The sequence below is a fragment of the Cebidichthys violaceus genome, unplaced genomic scaffold, assembly GCF_023349555.1.
Source record: "Cebidichthys violaceus isolate CVI_PGR_0920_01 unplaced genomic scaffold, fCebVio1.0.p SCAF_180, whole genome shotgun sequence".
Lineage (NCBI taxonomy): Eukaryota > Metazoa > Chordata > Actinopteri > Perciformes > Stichaeidae > Cebidichthys > Cebidichthys violaceus.
The window spans coordinates 39113-62020 of NW_027176351.1; the positions used below are offsets into that span (position 1 = coordinate 39113).

The window sequence follows — 22908 nt, forward strand, 5'->3', positions numbered from 1 at the left end:
CTTTAGTCAAAACTCTTTGATTTATGTTTAGATTAGTTTACACTCTGTAGTTTACCTTCTGTAGTTTAAATTCTTAACTTTACAGTATTTAGTTGATGTTCTTTCAAACCTTTCAGTTCAACATCTTTTACACATAATACATATATTGATGTCATTCCATTTTTAAAGCAAACAATCCGATTCAGTTATTTTGTGACAGCTTTTTAGATGATTACAATATTTATTAATTTTGACTTAGTGGAATGTTTTTTGGCCTTTCTTTCTGTGTGACATCAGCTTGAAAAACATGATGCAAACAGGCTGCTGTTCCCTTTGTGTATGTGTTTACAGGTGTGTTATGTTGCTGCTTGTTGCCATGGCAGCTGTCTCTCTCGCAGCTCCAGTCTCGGGTAAGCTATGACAACATCTCTCTCTCGCTCTCCGTCCTTCTGTCTTTCTATCTCTGTCTGATCTTGCGTCTTATTGTCTTGCAGAGGGAACAACAGCTGACGGTAAATATACACTTTTTAAAGAATATGAATGAACCCTCTAGTTAAGTTGAAGCCTTGACCTTTGACCCTATGAAGAAGTCGCACCTCCTGATGACATCAGCTAATCTAAACAACAGAGCAGCCAATCAGAGTGCAACAGACTCCCTGTTTAGACATCACATCAAACTCACAATAGGTTTGTTCAAGATGAACTGTAAAGTGGACGAGATCAGACGGCAGCAACAGGGTTTCCAATAGCCTTCAAAGAATAAACAGGAAGTCACAGAAATAGTTAAATCCTGTTAGATCTCATCTGTAGGCTACTTGTACTTTGCTGACAACATTTGGATATATTCATATGTGTTTATAAATGTATATTTATGTTGAAATCTGCATTGTATGCTATCTTTTGTTCTTTTTATGTCTAACTGTGACACACTTTTCTGCTCGTTTTCTATAAATAAGCTTTATTATCAATCACATAAAATATATTTTAAGATTGAACCTTTGTTGCACAATATGAGACTAAGAGCCAACAATCTAACGTTAAATATTAAAATTACACAGAAAAATGGGATTTTCTACAAAACGTGATGTGTGTCGTAAGTAAGAGCCAATCAGCTTTTTCATCAGACGACAGCCAGACGTTTCCCATCATGCTCTGGGTCTTGTTGTCGGTGAAGAGCAACTGCGGCGCCTGGTGACACAAATCTAAGCGGCATGCATTGTGCAGTGATTAATTTATTTTACTATGACGTATTTATTTCACTTCATCTTTCTTTTACTACGTTCTGTAACATTATTATTCATTGAAATAGTACAAATAATGAAAGCTTATTTTATGTATGTGTGTTTCTACTATTTCAGAGATAAGTGCAACACTGCTGGATAAAACAGCCAATGGTAATACAAACACAGACACACCACACAATTTATTGTATGTTACACACTACACAATATACATTACACACTAAACTTACAGTATACTTGAAATATATACAACATGTCCATGTTTCCATGAGAGCAGAGCCTCTAATGGACCGTCTCAAGGTAGCCGGTCAGTCTGTTCACCTGTCTGTCTAAAGCCTACTGCTATTTCAACAACTGCCAATAAGAGAACTACTGCTGCTACTGTCATAACTACTGCTACTTCTAATTCCCTAACAGCATACAAGGAAACACATTGTTCTGTTGATCTGTCTCTTTCAGATTCAACTGAGGCAACTGAAGCACAAGGTCAGGGTATGTGTCTTAATTATAAATTCTGAATTTAAATGTAATGTGTCTGAACTGAAGCAAAGACAAAGATTTTTTCCATTTGTTGGAACGCTGCAGCTTCAAATAAAATGATCAAATGCTGTTAGTTGTATTAGCATTCTATAAGTCATTACTATGACATACTGCAGAAAGTACCTCATTACTACAACTTATACTGCAGAAAGTACCTCATTAATACGACTTACTGTATACTGCAGAAAGTACCTCAGTACTACGACTTATACTGTGGAAAATATCTCATTACTACAACTTATACTGCAAACAGTACCTCATTACTACTTATACTGCAGAATGTAACTCATTACTACAACTTATACTGCAGGAAGTACCTCATTACTATAACTTATACTGCGGGAGTTACTGCAATAATACGACATACTGCAAAAAGTACCTCCTTACTGCAACATATACTGCAGAAATGACCTCATTAATACAACTTATACTGCAGAAAGTACCTCATTAATACGACTTATATTGTGGGAAATACCTCATTACTACTACTTATACTGCAGAAATGACCTCATTACTACTAATTATACTGCAAAAGGATCGGCATTGGATGTACTGCATTACTTTGAAATGTACTGCAGGAGGTACTTTAATAATATTATTATACTGCAGGAAGTTCTGCATCGATACCACATGTACTAAAGGAGATACTGCATTACTACAACCTATGCTGCGGAAGGAACTGCATTACTACGACTTATACTACGGGAAGGAACTTCATTACTGTAACTTTTACTGCAGGAGGTACTGCATTGCTGTGACTTATACTGCAGAAGACACCGCATAACTACAACTTATACTGCAGGAGACACCGCATTACTACAACTTATACTGCAGGAGACACCGCATGACTACAACTTATACTGCAGGAGACACAGCATGACTACAACTTATACTGCAGGAGACACAGCATTACTACAACTTATACTGCAGGAGACACAGCATGACTACAACTTATACTGCAGGAGACACAGCATTACTGTGACTTATACTACAGGAGACACAGCATTACTGTGACTTATACTGCAGGAGACACCGCATTACTACAACTTATACTGCAGGAGACACAGCATGACTACAACTTATACTGCAGGAGACACAGCATTACTACAACTTATACTGCAGGAGACACAGATTTACTACAACTTATACTGCAGGAGACACCGCATTACTACAACTTATACTGCAGGAGACACAACATTACTGTGACTTATACTGCAGGAGACACAGCATGACTACAACTTATACTGCAGGAGACACCGCATTACTACAACTTATACTGCAGGAGGTATTGTATTATTATAACTTGTACTGCAGGAATTACTGCATTAGTACGACTTATACTGCAGGAGGTATTGCATGACTACGACTTCTACTTTACAAGGCATGATTGATAAAAGTACAACATCTTTAATCCACAGATATGATCTCTGAAACTGGAACTGATGATCAAACTAACGTGAATTTAGCGGAGGATGCCAGTGACAGCCAGCAGGAACTCACCGTGGCGGAGACTGAGGAGCAACTAGTTGACTCCGTAGATGATAGCTCACTACAGAATGTAGCAGAGAGGGAGGAGCAAACAGTGGACACAGCTGGAGATGATAGCTCACTAGAGGAGAATGCAGCAGAGAGTGAGGAGCAAACAGTGGACACAGCTGGAGATGATAGCTCACTAGAGGATAATGTAGCAGAGAGTGAGGAGCAAACAGTGGAGACAGCTGGAGATGATAGCTCACTAGAGGAGAATGTAGCAGAGAGTGAGGAGCAAACAGTGGACACAGCTGGAGATGATAGTTCACCAGAGGAGAGTGTAGCAGAGAGTGAGGAACAAACAGTGGAGACAGCTGGAGATGATAGTTCACCAGAGGAGAGTGTAGCAGATACTGAGGAGCAAACAGTGGACACAGCTGGAGATGATAGTTCACCAGAGGAGAGTGTAGCAGATACTGAGGAGCAAACAGTGGACACAGCTGGAGATGATAGCTCACCAGAGGAGAATGTAGCAGAGAGTGAGGAACAAACAGTGGAGACTGCTGGAGATGATAGCTTACCAGAGGAGAACGTAGCAGATACTGAGGAGCAAACAGTGGAGACAGCTGGAGATGATAGCTTACCAGAGGAGAACGTAGCAGATACCGAGGAGCCAACAGTGGAGACAGCTGGAGATGATAGCTCACCAGAGGAGAACGTAGCAGAGAGTGAGGAGCAAACAGTGGAGACAGCTGGAGATGATAACTCACCAGAGGAGAACGCAGCAGAGAGTGAGGAGCAAACAGTGGAGACAGCGGGAGATGATAGCTCACCAGAGGAGAACATAGCAGAGAGTGAGGAACAAACAGTGGACACAGCTGGAGATGATAGCTCCCCAGAGGAGAATGTAGCAACAGATGATGTTCAGGACGGGAGCCCAGAGATTGATGACAGTCTTACCAGCGAGAACAGTAGTGAAGACAACTCTGATATTGGGGATGCAACAGACGACTCTGGCAACGCAGAGGAACCTGATCAGAAGATTCAAGAAACTGCCACCTCCACTGAAGGTAAAACAGAATACCCGCATTGGTCAGAGTTCATAAGTTCTTTGTGTTTGTCAAACATTCAGAAGTGAGAAGAGTTCATGTGGTCTTTATCTTAGACCACATGAATGTAGAATTAAGATGCAGAAGGTCTAGATGAAGTTTTCAGAAGTCAACATGAAGAACGTAAAAACCAGGATCAAGAAATCAGAGTTCATGTACTTTATATTGAAGAATTTAAAGTTTTAAAGATTCAGACAAACAAAAGAAGTCAGAGTGTAACAGGACAGTACGGAGGACACAGGAACACATGGCAGCACAGCAATCAAAGGCAGTTCTGCAGGTTGTCAGGGTATTTAATTAAACAAAATTCAAGAAACACAAAACAACAGAAAACCTAGCTCAGTCCAGAGCTCTAGCACAAAACTAGAAAATATAAACTATTTCCGCCGGGCCGCTAGACGACTTACCGGTCTCAACTTTCTCCAACCCTGGAGATCTTAGGGAGCAGTGACTCTCCTCCTCTTGATGCATGTTCTCTATTATCAGTTTTCTGCTTCACATTTGTTCATCTCCCTGATGAGGAGATCAGCTCCAGGTGTGTCTCCTCCCACACCTGATCCCAATGCTGAAGGAGTGGGTGGAGCCTTCTGGCTGGAACGTAGATTCCTCTAATTACATTACATTACATTACAGTCATTTAGCAGACGCTTTTATCCAAATCGACTTACAATAAGTGCATTCAACATGGGTATTCAACAGAACTACTAGTCACCAGAAGTCATAAGTACATCTCCTTTTCCAAACAAGCATCTAAGAGCATGAAGCAGAGCATAACTCAGAGCCAATATATAGTTAGTGCTATAAGTAATATGAATACAATAAGTGCTGAGTGGAAGGCTCAGGGTAGCACTTCCTGAAGAGATGTTTTTCAGCCTGATGAAAGATGGGCAGCGACTCTGCTGTCCTGACGTCAGTGGGGAGTTCATTCCACCATTGTGGAACCAGGACAGAAAACAGACGTGACCGGGTCGATTGCCCCGAGGCAGCGGAACGAAGTGGTCGGGCGGGGGTGTGGGGCTTGACTGTGGCCTGGAGATAGGAAGGAGCTGTTCCTTTCACTGCCCTGTATTCTAGCACCAGAGTCTTAAACTGGATGAGCTCTTACAGGGAGCCAGTGTAGAGAACGGAGAAAGGAAGTTGTGTGGGAGAACTTGGGGCGATTGAACACCAGGCGAACTTCAGCTTTTTGGACAAGCTCCAGAGGTCTGATGGCCGACCCGGCGAGTAGAGAGTTGCAGTAGTCCAGGCCGGAGATGATAAGAGCCTGGATGAGCACCGTCTCGTCAGTGAGGAAGAGGAGAATCCTCCTGATGTTGTAGAGCAAGAATCTGCAGGAGCGTGTAACGGATGCAATGTTTGCTGAGAACGACAGTTGGTCATCCAGGGTCACAACCAGGTTCCTCGCAGTCCGAGTCAGCATCACCACGGTATCATCAATGGTGATGGACAGGTCCCGGTGCGGGCAACCCTTCCCCGGGAGGAACAGTAGCTCGGTTTTGTCTAGGTTGAGCTTGAGGTGGTTTGTCATCATCCACTTCGAGATGTCAGCCAAGCGCGCAGAGATACGTGTCTCCACTTGGGTGTCACCGGGGGGAAATGACAAGACCAGCTGGGTGTCATCGGCATAACAATGGTAGGAGAAGTCATGCGAGCGAATAACAGAACCCAGAGATGTTGTGTAGAGCGAGAAGAGAAGGGGGCCCAGGACTGAACCTTGTGGAACCCCCGTAGTCAGTATACGTGGTTCCGACACGGCCCCCCTCCAGGTCACCTGGTAGGATCGACCTGTCAGGTAGGATGCAAACGGGGAGAATGCAGAGCCTGCGACGCCCATCCCCTCGAGGGTGGAGAGGAGGATCTGGTGGTTCACAGTGTCAAACGCCGCAGACAGGTCCAGGAGGATCAGGACCGAGGAGAGCGAGTTAGCTCTCGCGGTGTGAAGCGACTCTGTCACCGCAAGAAGGGCTGTCTCTGTCGACTGACCCACCTTGAACCCGGACTGGTGGGGGTCCAAAAGGCTGTTCTGGTGGAGATAGGAAGACAGTTGGTTAAAGACAGCACGTTCAAGTGTTTTGGATATAAAGGGTAGAAGAGAAACTCTAACTATCCCTCAGCCCCTTACAAGAGGTTTAAGACTAAGAAAAGGTTAGGATGGAAAATCTAGAGATCAAAGTGAAGAATTCAAATGCTTAAATACATCAAAGATCAAGATTTGACAGAATTCAACAAAGAACACAAAAGATAAAGAGTTAATGTAGAGAAGACAAAGAACAGGTAAACATTCAGGTGTGAAAAAGATGAATTCAGAAGTTATACAAAGAAATTGAGTCATCCTTAGAAAAGGCTGAAGACTCACAGAACCAAAGTTACAAAAGGAGTTTGTTTAGGGTTCATGAATTCTCATGTTGTTTCTTGTTGCAGCGCCATCTACTGACCAACCTGATGACTCCATTGCCACAAAGGGTAAAGACCACACCCTACTGTGACATCACACCATCTCACAGCCAATCACAGTTCAGATGCAGCTTTGAGAAACAATTAGAGCATCAGAGTATTTCAGTCTAGTGTTCAGTGACCTCTTAAACCAGCAGTGAGAGACTTTATCTGTGCCATGCTGTCTTATTGAGAAGACCATAAAGGTCCTACATTTGAGTCATTGTTTTATTGTTTTTCTTTTCACAGCAACTTAGATACTCTGAACTGTGGAAGCTCACCAACTGCAGGTACCATCACTCCCTATATCATCACTGATTCACCTCTAATAACAGATTTAGGTGGTTATCATCAAATTACAAAATGACCAGCAGTCTTTTTTGTAACTATAAGTTGACACTAACTGCTGGGTTTCACATTAAATGCATAACTTTATACTTAAAATGGGAAAAAAAACAACACTGCTGATGAGAGACAAACAGTTTTATTAAAATGAAGAAAGTCATTTCTATCATCGCTTAGCTAAAATATTTTTGTCTTACATCAACTCACTTTTCAATAATTCAAAGACCATTATTCAGTTGTGCTGTGTTTTTTTTAATAAAGATCAATAAATATAGTAAAAAATATGTTTGTGTTTCTCCCAATCAGAGTCAAGCCCACAGTGGACTACAGTTGCTATGACAACAGCAAGAGCAGCAACAAAATGCTAAACTGCAACTAAACTTCAACCTTCAGCTTCCTGTTTGTTTTCGCTCCTCAGCTCTTTCCTGATTGGTTGTCTCCATTTTCAATGTAACTCTGGCTTTGGTTTGAAAAATCTGTCTGACACCAATCGACTGTCTAGGTCTCTGTGTGCTCGTCCTTTAATCTGTCTGTCTCTCTCTGCCTGTCTGTCTGCCTTCAGTCTAATGCAGAAACATGTGAGATCTGCTCTGTGGGTCTGTGTTCACACAGAGGAACTGCTAATAAAGTTTGAACTGTCAAAACCCAGAGTCCCTGAATCTTTACTATAGTGAAACAATCATAACCATTGACCTGTCATCATATACTGACTATGTTACTGATCTTTAATCATACACTTCAATAAATACAGTTCATAACACTGTATCATATTTAATAAATACAGTTCATAACACTGTTTCATGTTTAATAAACACAGTTATAACACTGTATCATATTTAATAAACACAGTTCATAACACTGTTTCATGTTTAATAAACACAGTTATAACACTGTATCATATTTAATAAACACAGTTCATAACACTGTATCATATTTAATAAACAGAGTTCATAACACTGTATCATGTTTAATAAACACAGTCAGTTCATAACATTGTATCATATTTAATAAACACAGTTAGTTCATAACACTATCATATTTAATAAACACATATCAGTGTTGGGCCTTGTATTTTATACCTGGGCCTTCAGTGCTGTCCTAATACAGTTGAACCACCTCTTAATAACCTCATTATGACGCCAGCATGACGGGATGCTGGTCATTAACAGACAATGCATAAAGTCAAAATCAGTGTGATTAACACAATGACATGAACAAACTACCAAGAACCAGTCACATATATTTATATGACAACAAAGCATGTAGAATAACATAAAAGCCAAATAACACGATTCAATAGGCCTCTGCACATTCCAGCAAAACTGCGGCGCTAAAACACTCATTCATCCACTCACTGAGAGCACCATTCAAATATGATTCACATCAGAGGAACAATATGAACCATATCATAAAAACAACACAAAAGAAAAAAATGTATAATACATGTAGTGTGTCTATGAAAAATCATCAAATTACAAAATAGTTATAACTTTGTGATTCTGTCTAGGCCAGCAGAGAAGACTTTGCTGGCCCTGACGGCCCACCACTGATTTTTAACAACACTACATGTTTCACAAAACTGCAGCTCATAACCAGCAATCATCAACAGGTGTGCTGGAGGGGGAGGAGTCAGGTTGCCTGCTGCCACAGTTGCTGGTATGGAAGAGTGACTCCTGAGATGTAGCAGATAAAGTTTCTCTGAGACGATGAATGAAATCTGACCTCAGGTCATCAGAGGTTAACTGACTCTCATTCACACATCAAGGAATAAGAAACAAAGACAAAGGCTGTGTGTAAAATAAGCCTTTTTCAGCTGACAGGGCGATATGTGTGAGAATAGATTTACCTTCACATGAGACACACACCTGAGCAGAGGAGAAAGAAGTTCGTATTCTTCTTAAGTCAAAGCAGCGACAAACAAAACAAAATTGTAAAGAATCAGAAACTTCCTAAAAAATGATGTGCACATCTACCAGCCCTTAAAGTGATGAACACATTAATGAATCCATATTATTACACAATAATATAATAAATCATTCTGCATCATGAGTACTTTTACTTTCGGTATATTTTGATGCTGATGAATTAAAATGTGGAATGGAGGACTTTTAGTTGTTACAGAGTATTTCTACACTGTGGGACAACAACTTTTACTGAAATAAACTATATGAGAGTACTCCTTCCACCTCTCGGGTTCAGTGATGCCTCACTTTTTGAAATCCTTTTTTGAAATCAGATCAGCGTCTGAGCTCCTAAATCTGACCTTCTGTTGACCTCTCATCTAAATGTTACGTTTCTTGTAGTGGCAGCACCTCTATTGATCATGTATATATATATATATATATATATATATATATATATATATATATATATATATATATACTGCCTATATATATATATATATATATATATATATATATAGGCAGTATATAATGATTAATACTCATGTCCATCTCTATCCACGGGTTAGACCTCATCTAACTCGTGTTATTTCAAGATGTTTTAAATGTTTATTTGTATTTTCTTCTTGTGTGCAGACCTTTTAGTTTCTGATCCAGAGTCTCAGGGTTCATGTTACTCGTCTGTCCCACAGCTCTTGGTTTCAGTCGGACGTCAGGATCAAAAGGTCCCGGTGAGCTGCAGTCATTCAGAACCGAGCTGGACCAGAATATACCTCAAAGTGCCTTTAATTCCTTCTCTGGACCTGATCCCAGAGTCCAGCTCGGCTCCAGCTGGGTTCTGGTTTCAGGATGTCCTGCTGCAGATTGATGCAGACTCATGTTCTGCCCTGATTCCCACAGACAACAGGAAGCTCACTTCAAAATAAAAGCACAGAATGTCAGTGGGTTTTAGAAGCTCTGTGGGTTTTGTAACGTGTCATTTAAAAATCTGCTCAGTCTCTCATACAGGATGCCTGAAATAAATAAAACTACAATGATATATTATTTTATATAAAAAAAAAACACTCAAACACTCGTCGTAAATTTCAGAGTAAATATTGTTTTAGGTCGAGAAGTGAAAGATAATTATCATGTAAGAAATAACAGACTCACGCAATGTGGCTTTTTTATTGATCCTTTATTGAAGCACCTTGTGATTCATGATCACCTCATTTAATTTAACTAATTTGTTTCTTTACAAAATGTAAGATAAAGTCATGTCAGTATGTTTTAGTGCCAATTCATTATATGTTTAATGATCATCAGGATAATATTGTGATACAAGAAATACAATTACTGTAATAGTACAGTAGCCAGGATGCTCTAAATACAAGAAGTGTACTGATTATCTGGAGCACCGGCTCACATCAACACAGGTAACCCGCCTGCGCGCACACACACACACACACACACACACACACACACACACACACACACACACACACACACACACACACACACACACACACACACACACACACACACACACACACACACACACACACACACACACCTAATGGAGCTCTGTGGAGGTTTTATTTCCTAAATCCTGTTGGATGTTTGGACGTGCAGAGTTTCAGGTCCTTCAGTTACTGAGGCAGGTTCAGGTTTAGGAGAGACGGTGGTTTGGGGGGGGGGGGGGGGGGGGTCGTTATGGATGCAGTTCAGAGGAATGTTGGCAACTTTTTCTCTGCAGCTCGGTATCACTTTAATAAAGTGACACACACACACACACACACACACACACACACACACACACACACACACACACACACACACACACACACACACACACACACACACACACACACACACACACACACACACACACACACACACACACACGTTTATTTTACAAAAACACATTTTTATGATCAGATCTAATTTAATGAGAAGTATTTTTCCATCTCAGCAAAAACATGGATTCATCAAAATACTTTGTTAGATAAACAAATTAATTTTAAAAGTGATCTCTCTATTTTCATAAATGTTTACTTTTGGACTTTACAAACATGTTGACATATTTCAATCTGTCGCCTTCATTATGAAGCTTCAAACTATTCAGTACAGCTCTACTTAAAAGACATGAAAGTATTTATAGCTCTACTTAAAAGACATGAAAGTATTTACAGCTCTACTTAAAAGATATGAAATTACTTACAGCTCTACTTAAAAGACATGAAAGTATTTACAGCTCTACTTAAAAGATATGAAAGTACTTACAGCTCTACTTATAAAGACATGAAAGTACTTACTGCTCTACTTAAAAGATATGAAAGTACTTACAGCTCTACTTATAAAGACATGAATGTACTTACTGCTCTACTGAAAAGATATGAACACAAAGGCACAGAAGCACAGAGACACAGGGTTTAAATACATTGAGGAGGTGCAGGTGATTAGAAACAGCTGGATCCAATCAGGGGTGGGGCAGACCATCACAAAGACAGGAAGTAAAATTACCTTTAACGAGAGGAGAGGTCAGTAACACAAAATAAAACAGAAAATACTGACAAATGATAAAATAAGAAAAACATAAGGTCTTAGGAAACAGGCCGAGACGTGACGCTCACCACGACCTCCAGGTCAGAAAACAGTGGTGGCTGGTAACGATAACAACAGGTGAGAGACCAGGAGCGGAACAGGGCGAGGTCTTATAGGCATATTTGACCCAGATGAGATGGCTCCTCCAGGAAGCAGGATTCTAAGAGATGAGGTGGCGTAAGCAAGTCTCCAACTGTGCAATGCGAACGGTCTGTTCGTTGGACCGAAGATGGTATTCAGAGGAGAGACTGACCATAACGCAGAGGAGGAACAGAAGGCTTCCTAAAACTGGGGCCCCGGTCCGACACCACATCCCGAGGGAAACCATGGATACGGAAAACATGACACAGCATGGCAGAGGTATGAAATAAACCATTAGTCTACCAGCGTGAGGACGACAGTGTTACCTTCTGAACCTTCTGGTCGCAGGGGACCTGGAGGTGGGTACCGGGAGACCTTGTTGCGAGCACACATGTTCCCCCATGTTTCTGGGTAGAAACAGAAAGAAACAACTGGTTGGGAGGATAGTCTGACCTTTTCCTCAATGCTCCAAAAGAGAGCCCCAACGACACAGAAGGAAGACAGGATGCTGGAGGGTGAACTGGGAACAGTCTCAGGGTCAAACAGGCAGGACAGCCTGGACGGGAAGACAGGGAGAATCGGAAAAGTTAAAAGAAGAGGGCCCACCTGGCTTATTTGGCTGACAGGATGTATTTTAGATTGTTGAGGTCCGTCCAAACTAGGATTGGTTGCTCCGCTCCCTCCAGCCCGACCTCGACCACCAGCAGCTCCCTGTTACCGACATCGTAGTCGGCCTCTGCTGAGGAAAGCTAAGAGACAGGAAGGAACAAGGGTGGGTCTTGTTGTCCGATAGGGATCGCTGAGAGAGAACAGCTGTTATGCCCTTATGTCTGCTTCCAGGATGAAGAGCTGGTTTGGGTTGGGGATGGTGAGGATGAGGTATGCGATAAGCCTGATCTGCTTTGGGAGACCACTGGAACCTTACATTAGGAGAGATGAGAGCATGCAGACGAGCAGCAACAGCACTAAAATCCTAATGAACCACTAATTAAACCAGGAGGTGAACAGGTGCTGATATCAGAGACAGAACCTTTTACAGGTGAAGCTCATCACTGCCAGGTGTGTCAGTGTAGAGTCGCCATGTTGGAGAGTTACAGCAGACTCAGATGCTCTGTACGCTTCACACAATAGAATGATTTCAAATACAATAATAATAATAAGTGAAACCAGTCATATATCCTCATGTTCAATGATCGTATACCAGATTTGAGTTTTACTGCGCAGGACATTTCCTCTTTTTACCTTCATGTTAGTTGATTGAAGAGTTCGACTCACTACGACCTGCGGTGAAGATAGATAAACATTTGCATCCTGTTGGATTAGTTCCTGATTTCATGAAATTATATCAGACCAAACCAGTATCATTATTATGAGTCATGACGCCTAATTTTGTAAATGAATCAGCAAATTAAAGAAATTAAAAACGTGAAAATTCTTCTCTTGGAAGGTAGACCAGATTTATGAATTATTATTTATTTTAAGACTTTCATGATACAAAACATGCAAAGCTTCTGTGTTTTTATGGAATGCCGTTGCCGTGGCGACGTATTGTTCGCCAGGAAAACAAAGTTGTTTTTGAGAGGCTCCGGATGCTTTAAATACACATTAAAACTGTTCAATTGTGTTATGTATAATGATTCTTGTGCTTAGGTGTGGTAAGATGACTCCATAGCGTCCATAGGAGCCCTTGCAGTATGTTTCACATAGATGTATGAAATAGATTTTTCATATGCAGACTTAAAAAAACCTCTTGTTGACACGTCCTTTAACCACAAGCTTGGCTGTTCGATCCAGCTCCACCTATCTGTATGTCAAAGTGTCCTTGAGTAGGAAACTGATGATTTACAGCAGCCCAATGCTCCCAATGCTTAAGATGGGTTATATCATGAATGTAGATGATGATCGAAAATAGTTTTAAAACTGTCACAATCATCACAAAACGAGCCGAGATGTCCACAACAGCACCTGAAACATTGACCACTGAGGGACATAACACACATGAAGCCATAACTCAGAAACATCAATGAACTTTAAAGACGCCGAGTGATGTCACAGGTCAAAGTTAATTTCATTCAAATGAACAGGATGGGGTCAGGTGACCAGTCCAGGTGAACCCTGCCCCTCCCCCACAGCATGCTGGGATACACTGCTCTGGATATTTTCTGCAATCAGTCACAGAATAGAAGTTGCTGTCAAAAATAGGGTTTGTTTCTGTTTAAGGGCTAGCGATAGATACAGTAGTAGCAGTAGTAGTATGTTGCAGTATTGTTTGCAGTAGAGTTTGTATTATTTTAAGAAGTAGTATAAGCAGCCCCTCCCCAGTCTGAGTGTATAAATATGAGTGTTTGAAGGAGGAGCTGCAGGTTTCTGCTGCATCTCTTAAGTTCAACAGAAACACTCAAACATCAGCATGCTGCCAACGTGAGTAATACTCTGTACTACTAATGATACTGCCTATACTACTATCAATACTTTTCTTACTAGAGGAACTGGTAATGCACTACTACTAGGTAGTACTACTATACTGTGTTTTATATAATGTGTATGTCTCCTTGGATTTGAAACTTTAGTGTCAGAAACCTTGTATTTAACAGTGTAGTAATACTTAAGTACTATAATACTCTGCACTACTGTAGTAACACTAAAGTAGTTTAGTACTCTGTACTACAGTAGTATTATCAGTAATCTAATACTCTAACACTAATGTACTGTTATACATTGCACTACTTTATTAACATTGAAATACTGTAATACTCTGCAATACTGTAGTAATACTAAAGTACTCTGATACTTTGCACTACCGTAGTAATAGTTAAGCACTTTAGTACTCTGCACTACTGTAGTAAAACTTAAGTACTTTCATATTCTGTACTACTTTAGTAATACTTCAGAGGTGTGAAACTCTGCACTACTGTAGTAATATTAAAGTAATGTACTACTTTGCACTAGTCTCGTAATAATTAATTAATGTAGTAATCTGCGGTATTGTGATAATACTTAAATAGTTTGATATTCTGCACTACTGTATTAGTACTGAAGTTTTATAATAATCTGTACTACTGTAGTAGTAATCATTTTCACTATTGTAGTAATACCACAATACTGTTATAATCTTCACTACTGTCATAATACTTAAGTACTATAGTACTCTGCACTACTGTCATAATACTTAAGTACTGTAGTACTCTGCACTAATCTAGTAATAAATAGGTACTGTTATCCTCTGCACGACTGTAGGAAAACTTAAATACTGTAATACCCTAGTAATATTAAATTACTTTAATATTCTGCAATCCTATAGTAATACTAAAGGACTGTAATAATATGCACTCCTGCCATAATATCAGTACTCTTATTTTCTGCGCTTCTGTAGTTATAATAAACTACTCTGATACTTTGCACTACTGTATTAACACTAATGTACTGTTATACTCTGCACTACTGTACTAATACTAACATACTCTGATACTTTGCACTACTGTATTAACACTAAAGTACTTTAATACTCTGTACTACTGTAGTATTATTCAAATCGATTTATATTTTGTATAGCCCAAAATCACATATCACAGATTTGCCTCAGAAACCTTTATTATCAGTATTGTAATATTTTGCACTACTGTAGTAATACTTAAGTACTATAATACTCTGCCCTACTGTAGTATTAGAAGTACAATAATACTTTGCGCTACTGTAGTATTATCAGTACTGTAATATTCTTCACTACTGTAGTAATAGTAAAGTACTCTATGCTCTACACAACTGTGACAATAGTGAAGTGCTATAATACTCTGCACTATTGTAGCATTATCAGTACTGTAATACTCTGCACTACATTAGTAATACTAAAGTACTCAAATACTCTGTCCCACTGTAGTATTATCAGTACTGTAATACTCTGCACTACTGTAGTAATAGTTAAGTACTCTACTACTCTGCACTACTTTAATAACACTAAAGTACTATAATACCCTGCTATACTTTAGTAATACTAAAATACTATAATACTCTGTACTGTAATACTCTGCAGTACTGAAGTACTATTTAAGTACTGTATTACATACTTCAACATGGGTTTCAGCTGGTTCTGAAATGTATTGATTACTGATGGCTCGTAAACTGATGTTCACTCTTGATTAGTAATATTTGCCATTGACTCTAACTGATTGTTATTGTTTGTTGGCTGACCACCATTGACTTCCATGGTCTGTCTGTCTGTCATGACAGGAACCTGTTGATAGTGTCCATGGTCGTCTTTCTGGCATCAACTGCTTCTACGGCTCCTGTCGAGGGTAAAAATACCTCCTTCACTTCACAGCTGATCTGATCTGATTTCTTGACTTTGTGGAGATTCAACAGAGTTTTGTTGTGTTCTCCAGAGAAGGAGCACGACGAGGTGGAGGTGGAGGTGGAGGCCATGGAGGAGGGGGAGCTGTCCGAGGAGGAGGAGGGTAGGAGTGTGTGTGTGTGTGTGTGTGTGTGTGTGTGTGTGTGTGTGTGTGTGTGTGTGTGTGTTATATAAACTGTTTGAGTAAGAGAGAGAAACGTCTTTTTATTTTGAAAAGACAGCTTCCTTACATTTCATATAAACTGTTTCAGTAAATCTGTGTTTGTACTATTTAAAAATAAAACTGATTCAATAAAATGTGTTTAAAATCAATTCTTACTAAGTGATCAATCGATCAATTGGTTGACTGGTAGCGATAATCTGAAAACTCAAATTATAAACCATTGTTTACAGAGCTGAAATTATTTAAATGAGTATTAAAGCAAGAGAAAATTATTTGGGAACAATTTATGTAATCTATAGGTCGAAACTCATTTTCTTTTTATTGCTTCATTGTGACATAAAAAAATGTTTGAACAAACGCTGACACAACAAAATGTAACGATCAATAAATCAGAATGAATTCCATGAGAATATATTAAATATGAATTATAATATAATGTGTGTGGAATAAATAAAGAGACAAAAACAAGATGACTTGTGATCATGAGCGACAGATCAACAGAAGAAATAATCATAAATGTTTCTGATGGTTCAAATATGTAAAATGTTGTTAAAATATCTTTAATTAGAAAAATAAATGTTGGATGTTTTTTTCCTTTCCAGATGATGATGACTCCAAGAGTCAGGATAGGATTGAGGGTGAGACCCATAAACCTGCATAAACACGACATTTAAATAAATAAGATTGGTATTAAATGTTGTGTTTAAATAAACACAACATTTAAATGAATGAGGTTTCTTTATAAATGTAAATATCTTAATAAAGATCTCATCATCAAATATGATTTATTTCACTTTATTCCATTCACTTCTTGTTCAGACCGAGTCTTTGTTCTATTTAACGATACGGATCCTTCTGGACCCCATAAACTCTGGAGTCTGTTTTTAATAAACCTCCTTCATCTGATGGAAACAAAAGTTGTATTCATCTTGAACATCTGATACTGTCTTCCTCCTCCTCCTCCTCCTCCTTCTTCTCTTCCTCCTCCTCCTCCTCCTTGTTCTCTTCTTCCTCCTCCTCCTCCTCCTCCTCCTCCTCCTCTTCTTCCTCCTCTTCCTCCTCCTCCTTCTCTTCCTCTTCCTCTTCCTCCTCCTGCAGGAGTTGTTGCCATGCGGCAAACCACCACTGTGGCGGCGGCATCCGGAGGTTCAGGTGAGTCGACCCTGATCAGGTTTCATGCAGATTAACTGGGTGGTATTCAGACCAGGATTAACCTGACTCAGTCTGATCCACATCCTGAAGTCTCTCCAGTAGGTCTCAGGTTGATGCTGAAGGTCTCAGGCCTCCTGCTGAATGTGACGAGAACTGCAGGGTAAACTGTGATGTTGAACTCAAACTGGACTGGAGTCATCAAATGGGTCTGGCAGGTCCAGATCAGCGAAATGGACATGGTGTCAGTTTGTGTGAATACAAATGGAATCATTAATTTAGGTACAAGAATTATTGTTTATGGAGACAGCAGCTTATAATATATAGCATTACAAAATTAGCAGTTAAATCTCATAAAAGATGAACAATTCTGTGCTATTAAGTGAAAGCATTTAATCTGAATTGTGCCTCAATGTTTGTTTATTTATTCTGGTTATGTCTTTGATAGAAAACACAACACACCATAAAGCTAAATGATCCCATCAACAGTTATATTGTATATATTGTATATTTGAGATAATGTGAAGGGGGAATGTTTTAAACAAAGCAATTCTGAACAAATGTTAAATCAATATTTTTAATCACTGGTCATATACAATGTTGCATTTTCTCTCTTCAGCAGATGGTCTTTTTTCTATATATCAGATATCAAGTATGACACGAGATTCCCGGCCGGTCTGTTTTACGCTTCTCGTCTTTAGTAGACCATCTAGTTACACCAGGATAAATGCCACCTCCCGCCCCCAAGGTTCCTTACTGCGGTTTACCAATGTTGGGCAACGATTTCAGGGAGGATTTTTGAAAAGGGGTTCGGTTAACGTAGGTTCACTTCGCTGAGCGAATAGACGATTTAACTGTTCTGAGACAGGTAGTACCTGTGGGTGGACTTCCCCACTTTAAACAGCCTTGTTTGTTTTATTTTGTATCGTTTTAGTGTCTATCACCAGTCTCAGGTTGTATAGGAAGAATACACACTCACCTTCACATCACAGGAAGGTGCCTTGTCTTAACGCCGTGTCAGCAGGGGGTTCACGTGGAGCACAAAGGTGTACTCAGAGACAGAGGTTGAGTTCTCTAGATCCCTTCAGTGGTATATCAGAGTACTTTTATTTCCTTTACAGGTTTATCAAGCAAGTAAGATTTCTTTTACAGGTTTATTCAACAATCAAGCAAGTAAGCAAGCAAGTGTATTTATGTCATATCCCTTAGGTTTTGATTCATGTCCCGTAGGTATATGAGTGTACTATCATGTCCTTGAAGGCATTGACTAATATGTTCTAATATGTCCCGAAGAGTTTGCATGTACTAATATGTCCCAAAAGGCTTATATTGTACTAATATGTCCCGAAAGCATTGACTAATATGTCCCAAAAGGCTTTGCGTAGACTAAGAGCCTGCCGAGCGAAGTCTCTTGTAAAAGAGCACAAGCTAAGAGTCCGCTGAGGGGAGCGGGGAAAAAGTCTAAGAGTCTGAGACCGGAGATCTCGATATTTATGTGTTCTGCTCTCTGCCTCTCACATAATATGCCAGTTGTTTTTAGGGTTGTTTCACTTCTGATACCAAGCAGAGACTCTTGTGTGTACATTATGTCCTTCTAAGGTCTTTTTTTTATGCTACCAGGAAGCCTGTTGGTTTGTCGAGTGTACATTTTGTTCTAGTACAGTCTCTCTGTTTCTTGATACAGAAGGAGCAGCCTGCAGGCATGAGGTGCTTTCTAAGTGCTGTGTGTGTGTGTGTGTGTGTGTGTGTGTGTGTGTGTGTGTGTGTGTGTGTGTGTGCTATTGATAAGCTTTAATACATGTATATTGCAAGCGAGCACATTATGATTTTGTGTTTACAATTTTATATGTTTCTCTCAACAACAAATAGGTAAAACCTTCTGATTCAAATACGTGTTGATATTTATATTTGGTCATGACAGTTATGATCAGTTTATGTGTGAACGTTTGTTGATGTCAGCTGTTGGTGAACTGATAGATAGATGATGATAGTTACTTTATTACTATGTGTAACATAGTAATAAAGTATTACTATGAGATCAAGTTCAAACTGGATCCTCAGATTTTGATAAACCAACAACAGAGTTCTGGCTCATAATTTATCAACTATGATTTTTCATCCCAAACCATTTGAGCCAATAGTGTGGATCAATAGTTATCAATAAGGTCAGAGTGTGTTTTCTCTGCAGGTGTTGCAGCAGCTGTGTCGTCCAACATTCAGGATCTGAGCGGTGAGTTCTGACAGGAAGAATCAATATGTGATGAATAAATTATAACCCATGAATTATTATTTTGATAATTAACAACAGATTTCATACCTTTACATACAGAAGACATATATATATATTTGTTCTTAGTTATAGTTTTTAGAAGAACACTATTTCTTTCTTTTTGTTTAATGATCAAAGATTAATAGAATACTAGTTTTTTATTTTATATGTATTTATATAAATGTGCTGTAATCAGTGAATTCATAAGCAGATGAAGGTTTGCGTTTATTTTCAGCGGGGAGAGGAACAAATGATGGAACAGCAGGAAGTTCTACAGGTAAACAAGAAGAAGAAGAAGGTTTATCAAACTACAAACTAGTTTATATTTGTATTGAAATGTTTATTACATATCTCTCTTTGTTTCAGGTGATTCTTCGGTGGACTCAGCAGGTAACTTTTACTTCCTGTTCATGAATTATCATCAAACATCATCATCATCATCATCATCATCAGGTCACATGACACTCATTCAAATGTTGAAATTAAACTATTTATCACTGTGTTCAGTTATAAATAAATGATAAATGATTATTAACTCCCACAATCACTGGTTGATGAAGAAGCTAAACGTGTTTGTTTTTCAGCAGCTGGAAGTCAGAGCAGCTCAGCAGCTTCACAACCAGGTAATCAATAATCAACAAATTCAATTCAATTCAATTTATTTCGTATAGCCCAAAATAACAAATTAGCCTCAAAGTTCTTGACAGTCTGTCCACATACGACATCCTCTGTCCTTTCACCCTAAGACCAGAACAGGAAAACTCTTGGTTTGATTTGTATTCAATAACTAAATCAAATTCACTTACAGTTTAATAAGCAAATTTCCAAAAGGTCCAGATCGAGAAAATCTCCTCGTGCAAAGGTCCGGAAGATTACAACTTAACTTGCACTATTTAGTGCCATATATATATTCAAGAAGTCTAGCAGTAACAACGTCTCTGTGTAGTCAACCACTGTCAAATCAAATAAAGAAAGTACACATCAATTATATTTCAACAATTATTATTCTCAGTTTTCAAATTTAACTGGATGGATTATAAATAATACATAGAAATACATAAATACATGTTCTTCTCATTTCAAGTAAAATAAAGCTGGATTAAAGAATAACTGACAAAACAGAAAACTTTAGAAAAATGTGCATCTTAAAATAAATTACTTAATTTTAGAAAAATGTATTTCACTGAATTGCTCTGCAGCTTTAAATTCAGTTCATTCAGGTGTGAAGTAATGTCAATCATAAAAAAACATATTATATATTTTTCCTCATCCTCTAATGATATCTTCTAAGATAAATGTGTGAGCATGAGCTTTCTCTGTAGTTATTAAAGCACTTGTTTCAGCTCTATTGTCTATGTTAACATCATTGTTGGTCAATGAATTAATGTTTAGTTCTGACCATTTAGGACTCTTACGTTTATTTTCTATGACTTTATTTTCAAATGTGAGTGGACATATATGCTCCTATCAAGACATACTGTCACACAGCTGCCCGTAGGAAGCATTCACTGATACGAGTCTGACAATTTTTGGTCAAAGACTCTGGGCTCCAATAATATGTCTCTCGTTTTGGCAACGATCCTCTGATGTGACTTTTACAACTGAAGTAATAGATGACCTACTCTGCGATCTATTTCCTCGTCTCTCCCCTGTGTGTCACGGTGTGTACATCTCACTCAAGTCAGGAAACTTGTCAGAATACCCATATTTGATTGGCTAAACTGCATCACATGACGCATTGATCGGTGTGTTTCCTGCACCGCTGAACAAGTGCCGTAAATGCTGGGAAAGCTGCACCGGTTAAAATAGTAGCACTGTGTCAAAATGTAATAATTCTCAATTATCTACCGGTTTTAGGTCCTGGGTCCGGATAAAACGGCGTCTAGGTCCGGATCCGGACCGCGGTCCGCCAGTTAGTGACCCCTGACCTATGCGGCCCCTATGGTTAAAAATCACTGCTCTAGAGGATGGGCAGGAGAACCTCTGGAGGATGGGCAGGAGCCCCTTTGGAAGACGGGCAGGAGAACCTCTGGAGGATGGGCAGGAGCCCCTTTGGAAGACAGACAGGAGAATCTCTGGAGGACATGCAGGAGAACCTCTGGAGGACGGGCAGGAGAACCTCTGGAGGATGGGCAGGAGTCCCTTTGGAAGACAGGCAGAAGAACCTCTGGAGGACAGGCAGGAGCCCCTTTGGAAGACGGGCAGGAGAACCTCTGGAGGATGGGCAGGAGCCTCTTTGGAAGACGGGCAGGAGAACCTCTGGAGGACATGCAGGAGAACCTCTGGGGGATGGGCAAAAGAACCTCTGGAGGACAGGCAGGAGAACCTCTGGAGGGCGGGCAGGAGAACCTCTGGAGGACGGGCAGGAGCCCCTTTGGAAGACAGGCAGAAGAACCTCTGGAGGACGGGCAGGAGCCCCTTTGGAAGACGGGCAGGAGAACCTCTGGAGGACATGCAGGAGAACCTCTGGGGGATGGGCAAAAGAACCTCTGGAGGACAGGCAGGAGAACCTCTGGAGGGCGGGCAGGAGAACCTCTGGAGGACGGGCAGGAGAACCTCTGGAGGACATGCAGGAGAACCTCTGGAGGACGGGCAGGAGAACCTCTGGAGGACATGCAGGAGAACCTCTGGAGGACGGGCAGGGGCCCCTTTGGAAGACAGGCAGAAGAACCTCTGGAGGACGGGCAGGAGCCCCTTTGGAAGACGGGCAGGAGAACCTCTGGAGGACATGCAGGAGAACCTCTGGGGGACGGGCAGGAGAACCTCTGGAGGACAGGCAGGAGAACCTCTGGAGGGCGGGCAGGAGAACCTCTGGAGGACAGGCAGGAGCCCCTTCGGAAGACAGGCAGAAGAACCTCTGGAGGACGGGCAGGAGCCCCTTTGGAAGACGGGCAGGAGAACCTCTGGAGGACGGGCAGGAGCCCCTTTGGAAGACAGTCAGGAAAACCTCTGGAGGACGGGCAGGAGAACCTCTGAAAGACGGGCAGGAGAACCTCTGGAGGACATGCAGGAGAACCTCTGGAGGACGGGCAGGGGCCCCTTTGGAAGACAGGCAGAAGAACCTCTGGAGGACGGGCAGGAGCCCCTTTGGAAGACGGGCAGGAGAACCTCTGGAGGACATGCAGGAGAACCTCTGGGGGACGGGCAGGAGAACCTCTGGAGGACAGGCAGGAGAACCTCTGGAGGGCGGGCAGGAGAACCTCTGGAGGACGGGCAGGAGCCCCTTTGGAAGACAGGCAGAAGAACCTCTGGAGGACGGGCAGGAGCCCCTTTGGAAGACGGGCAGGAGAACCTCTG

The 22908-nt window shown here is 40.5% G+C and overlaps 1 protein-coding gene across 1 annotated transcript; it reads left to right on the forward strand.

Annotated features, from left to right (window-relative positions):
* Positions 1 to 335: 335 nt before the first annotated feature.
* LOC137874261 (dentin sialophosphoprotein-like) lies at positions 336 to 7590 on the forward strand. Its single transcript, XM_068712888.1, has 8 exons — positions 336 to 389; positions 474 to 491; positions 1338 to 1373; positions 1680 to 1712; positions 3179 to 4300; positions 6761 to 6802; positions 7022 to 7062; positions 7424 to 7590. The coding sequence occupies exons 1-7, from the start codon at positions 338 to 340 to the stop codon at positions 7027 to 7029; spliced, it is 1311 nt and encodes a 436-aa protein (XP_068568989.1). The 5' UTR covers positions 336 to 337; the 3' UTR covers positions 7030 to 7062; positions 7424 to 7590.
* The last annotated feature ends 15318 nt before the right edge of the window (positions 7591 to 22908 follow it).

Bases quoted from the DNA above. Each gene is read 5' to 3' on its own strand.
- LOC137874261 (XM_068712888.1), top strand. From the start codon at position 338: ATGTTGCTGCTTGTTGCCATGGCAGCTGTCTCTCTCGCAGCTCCAGTC. The intron at 1,374-1,679 runs GTAATACAAACA...TGTCTCTTTCAG, and splicing joins GCTGGATAAAACAGCCAATG to ATTCAACTGAGGCAACTGAA. The intron at 1,713-3,178 runs GTATGTGTCTTA...TTTAATCCACAG, and splicing joins AACTGAAGCACAAGGTCAGG to ATATGATCTCTGAAACTGGA.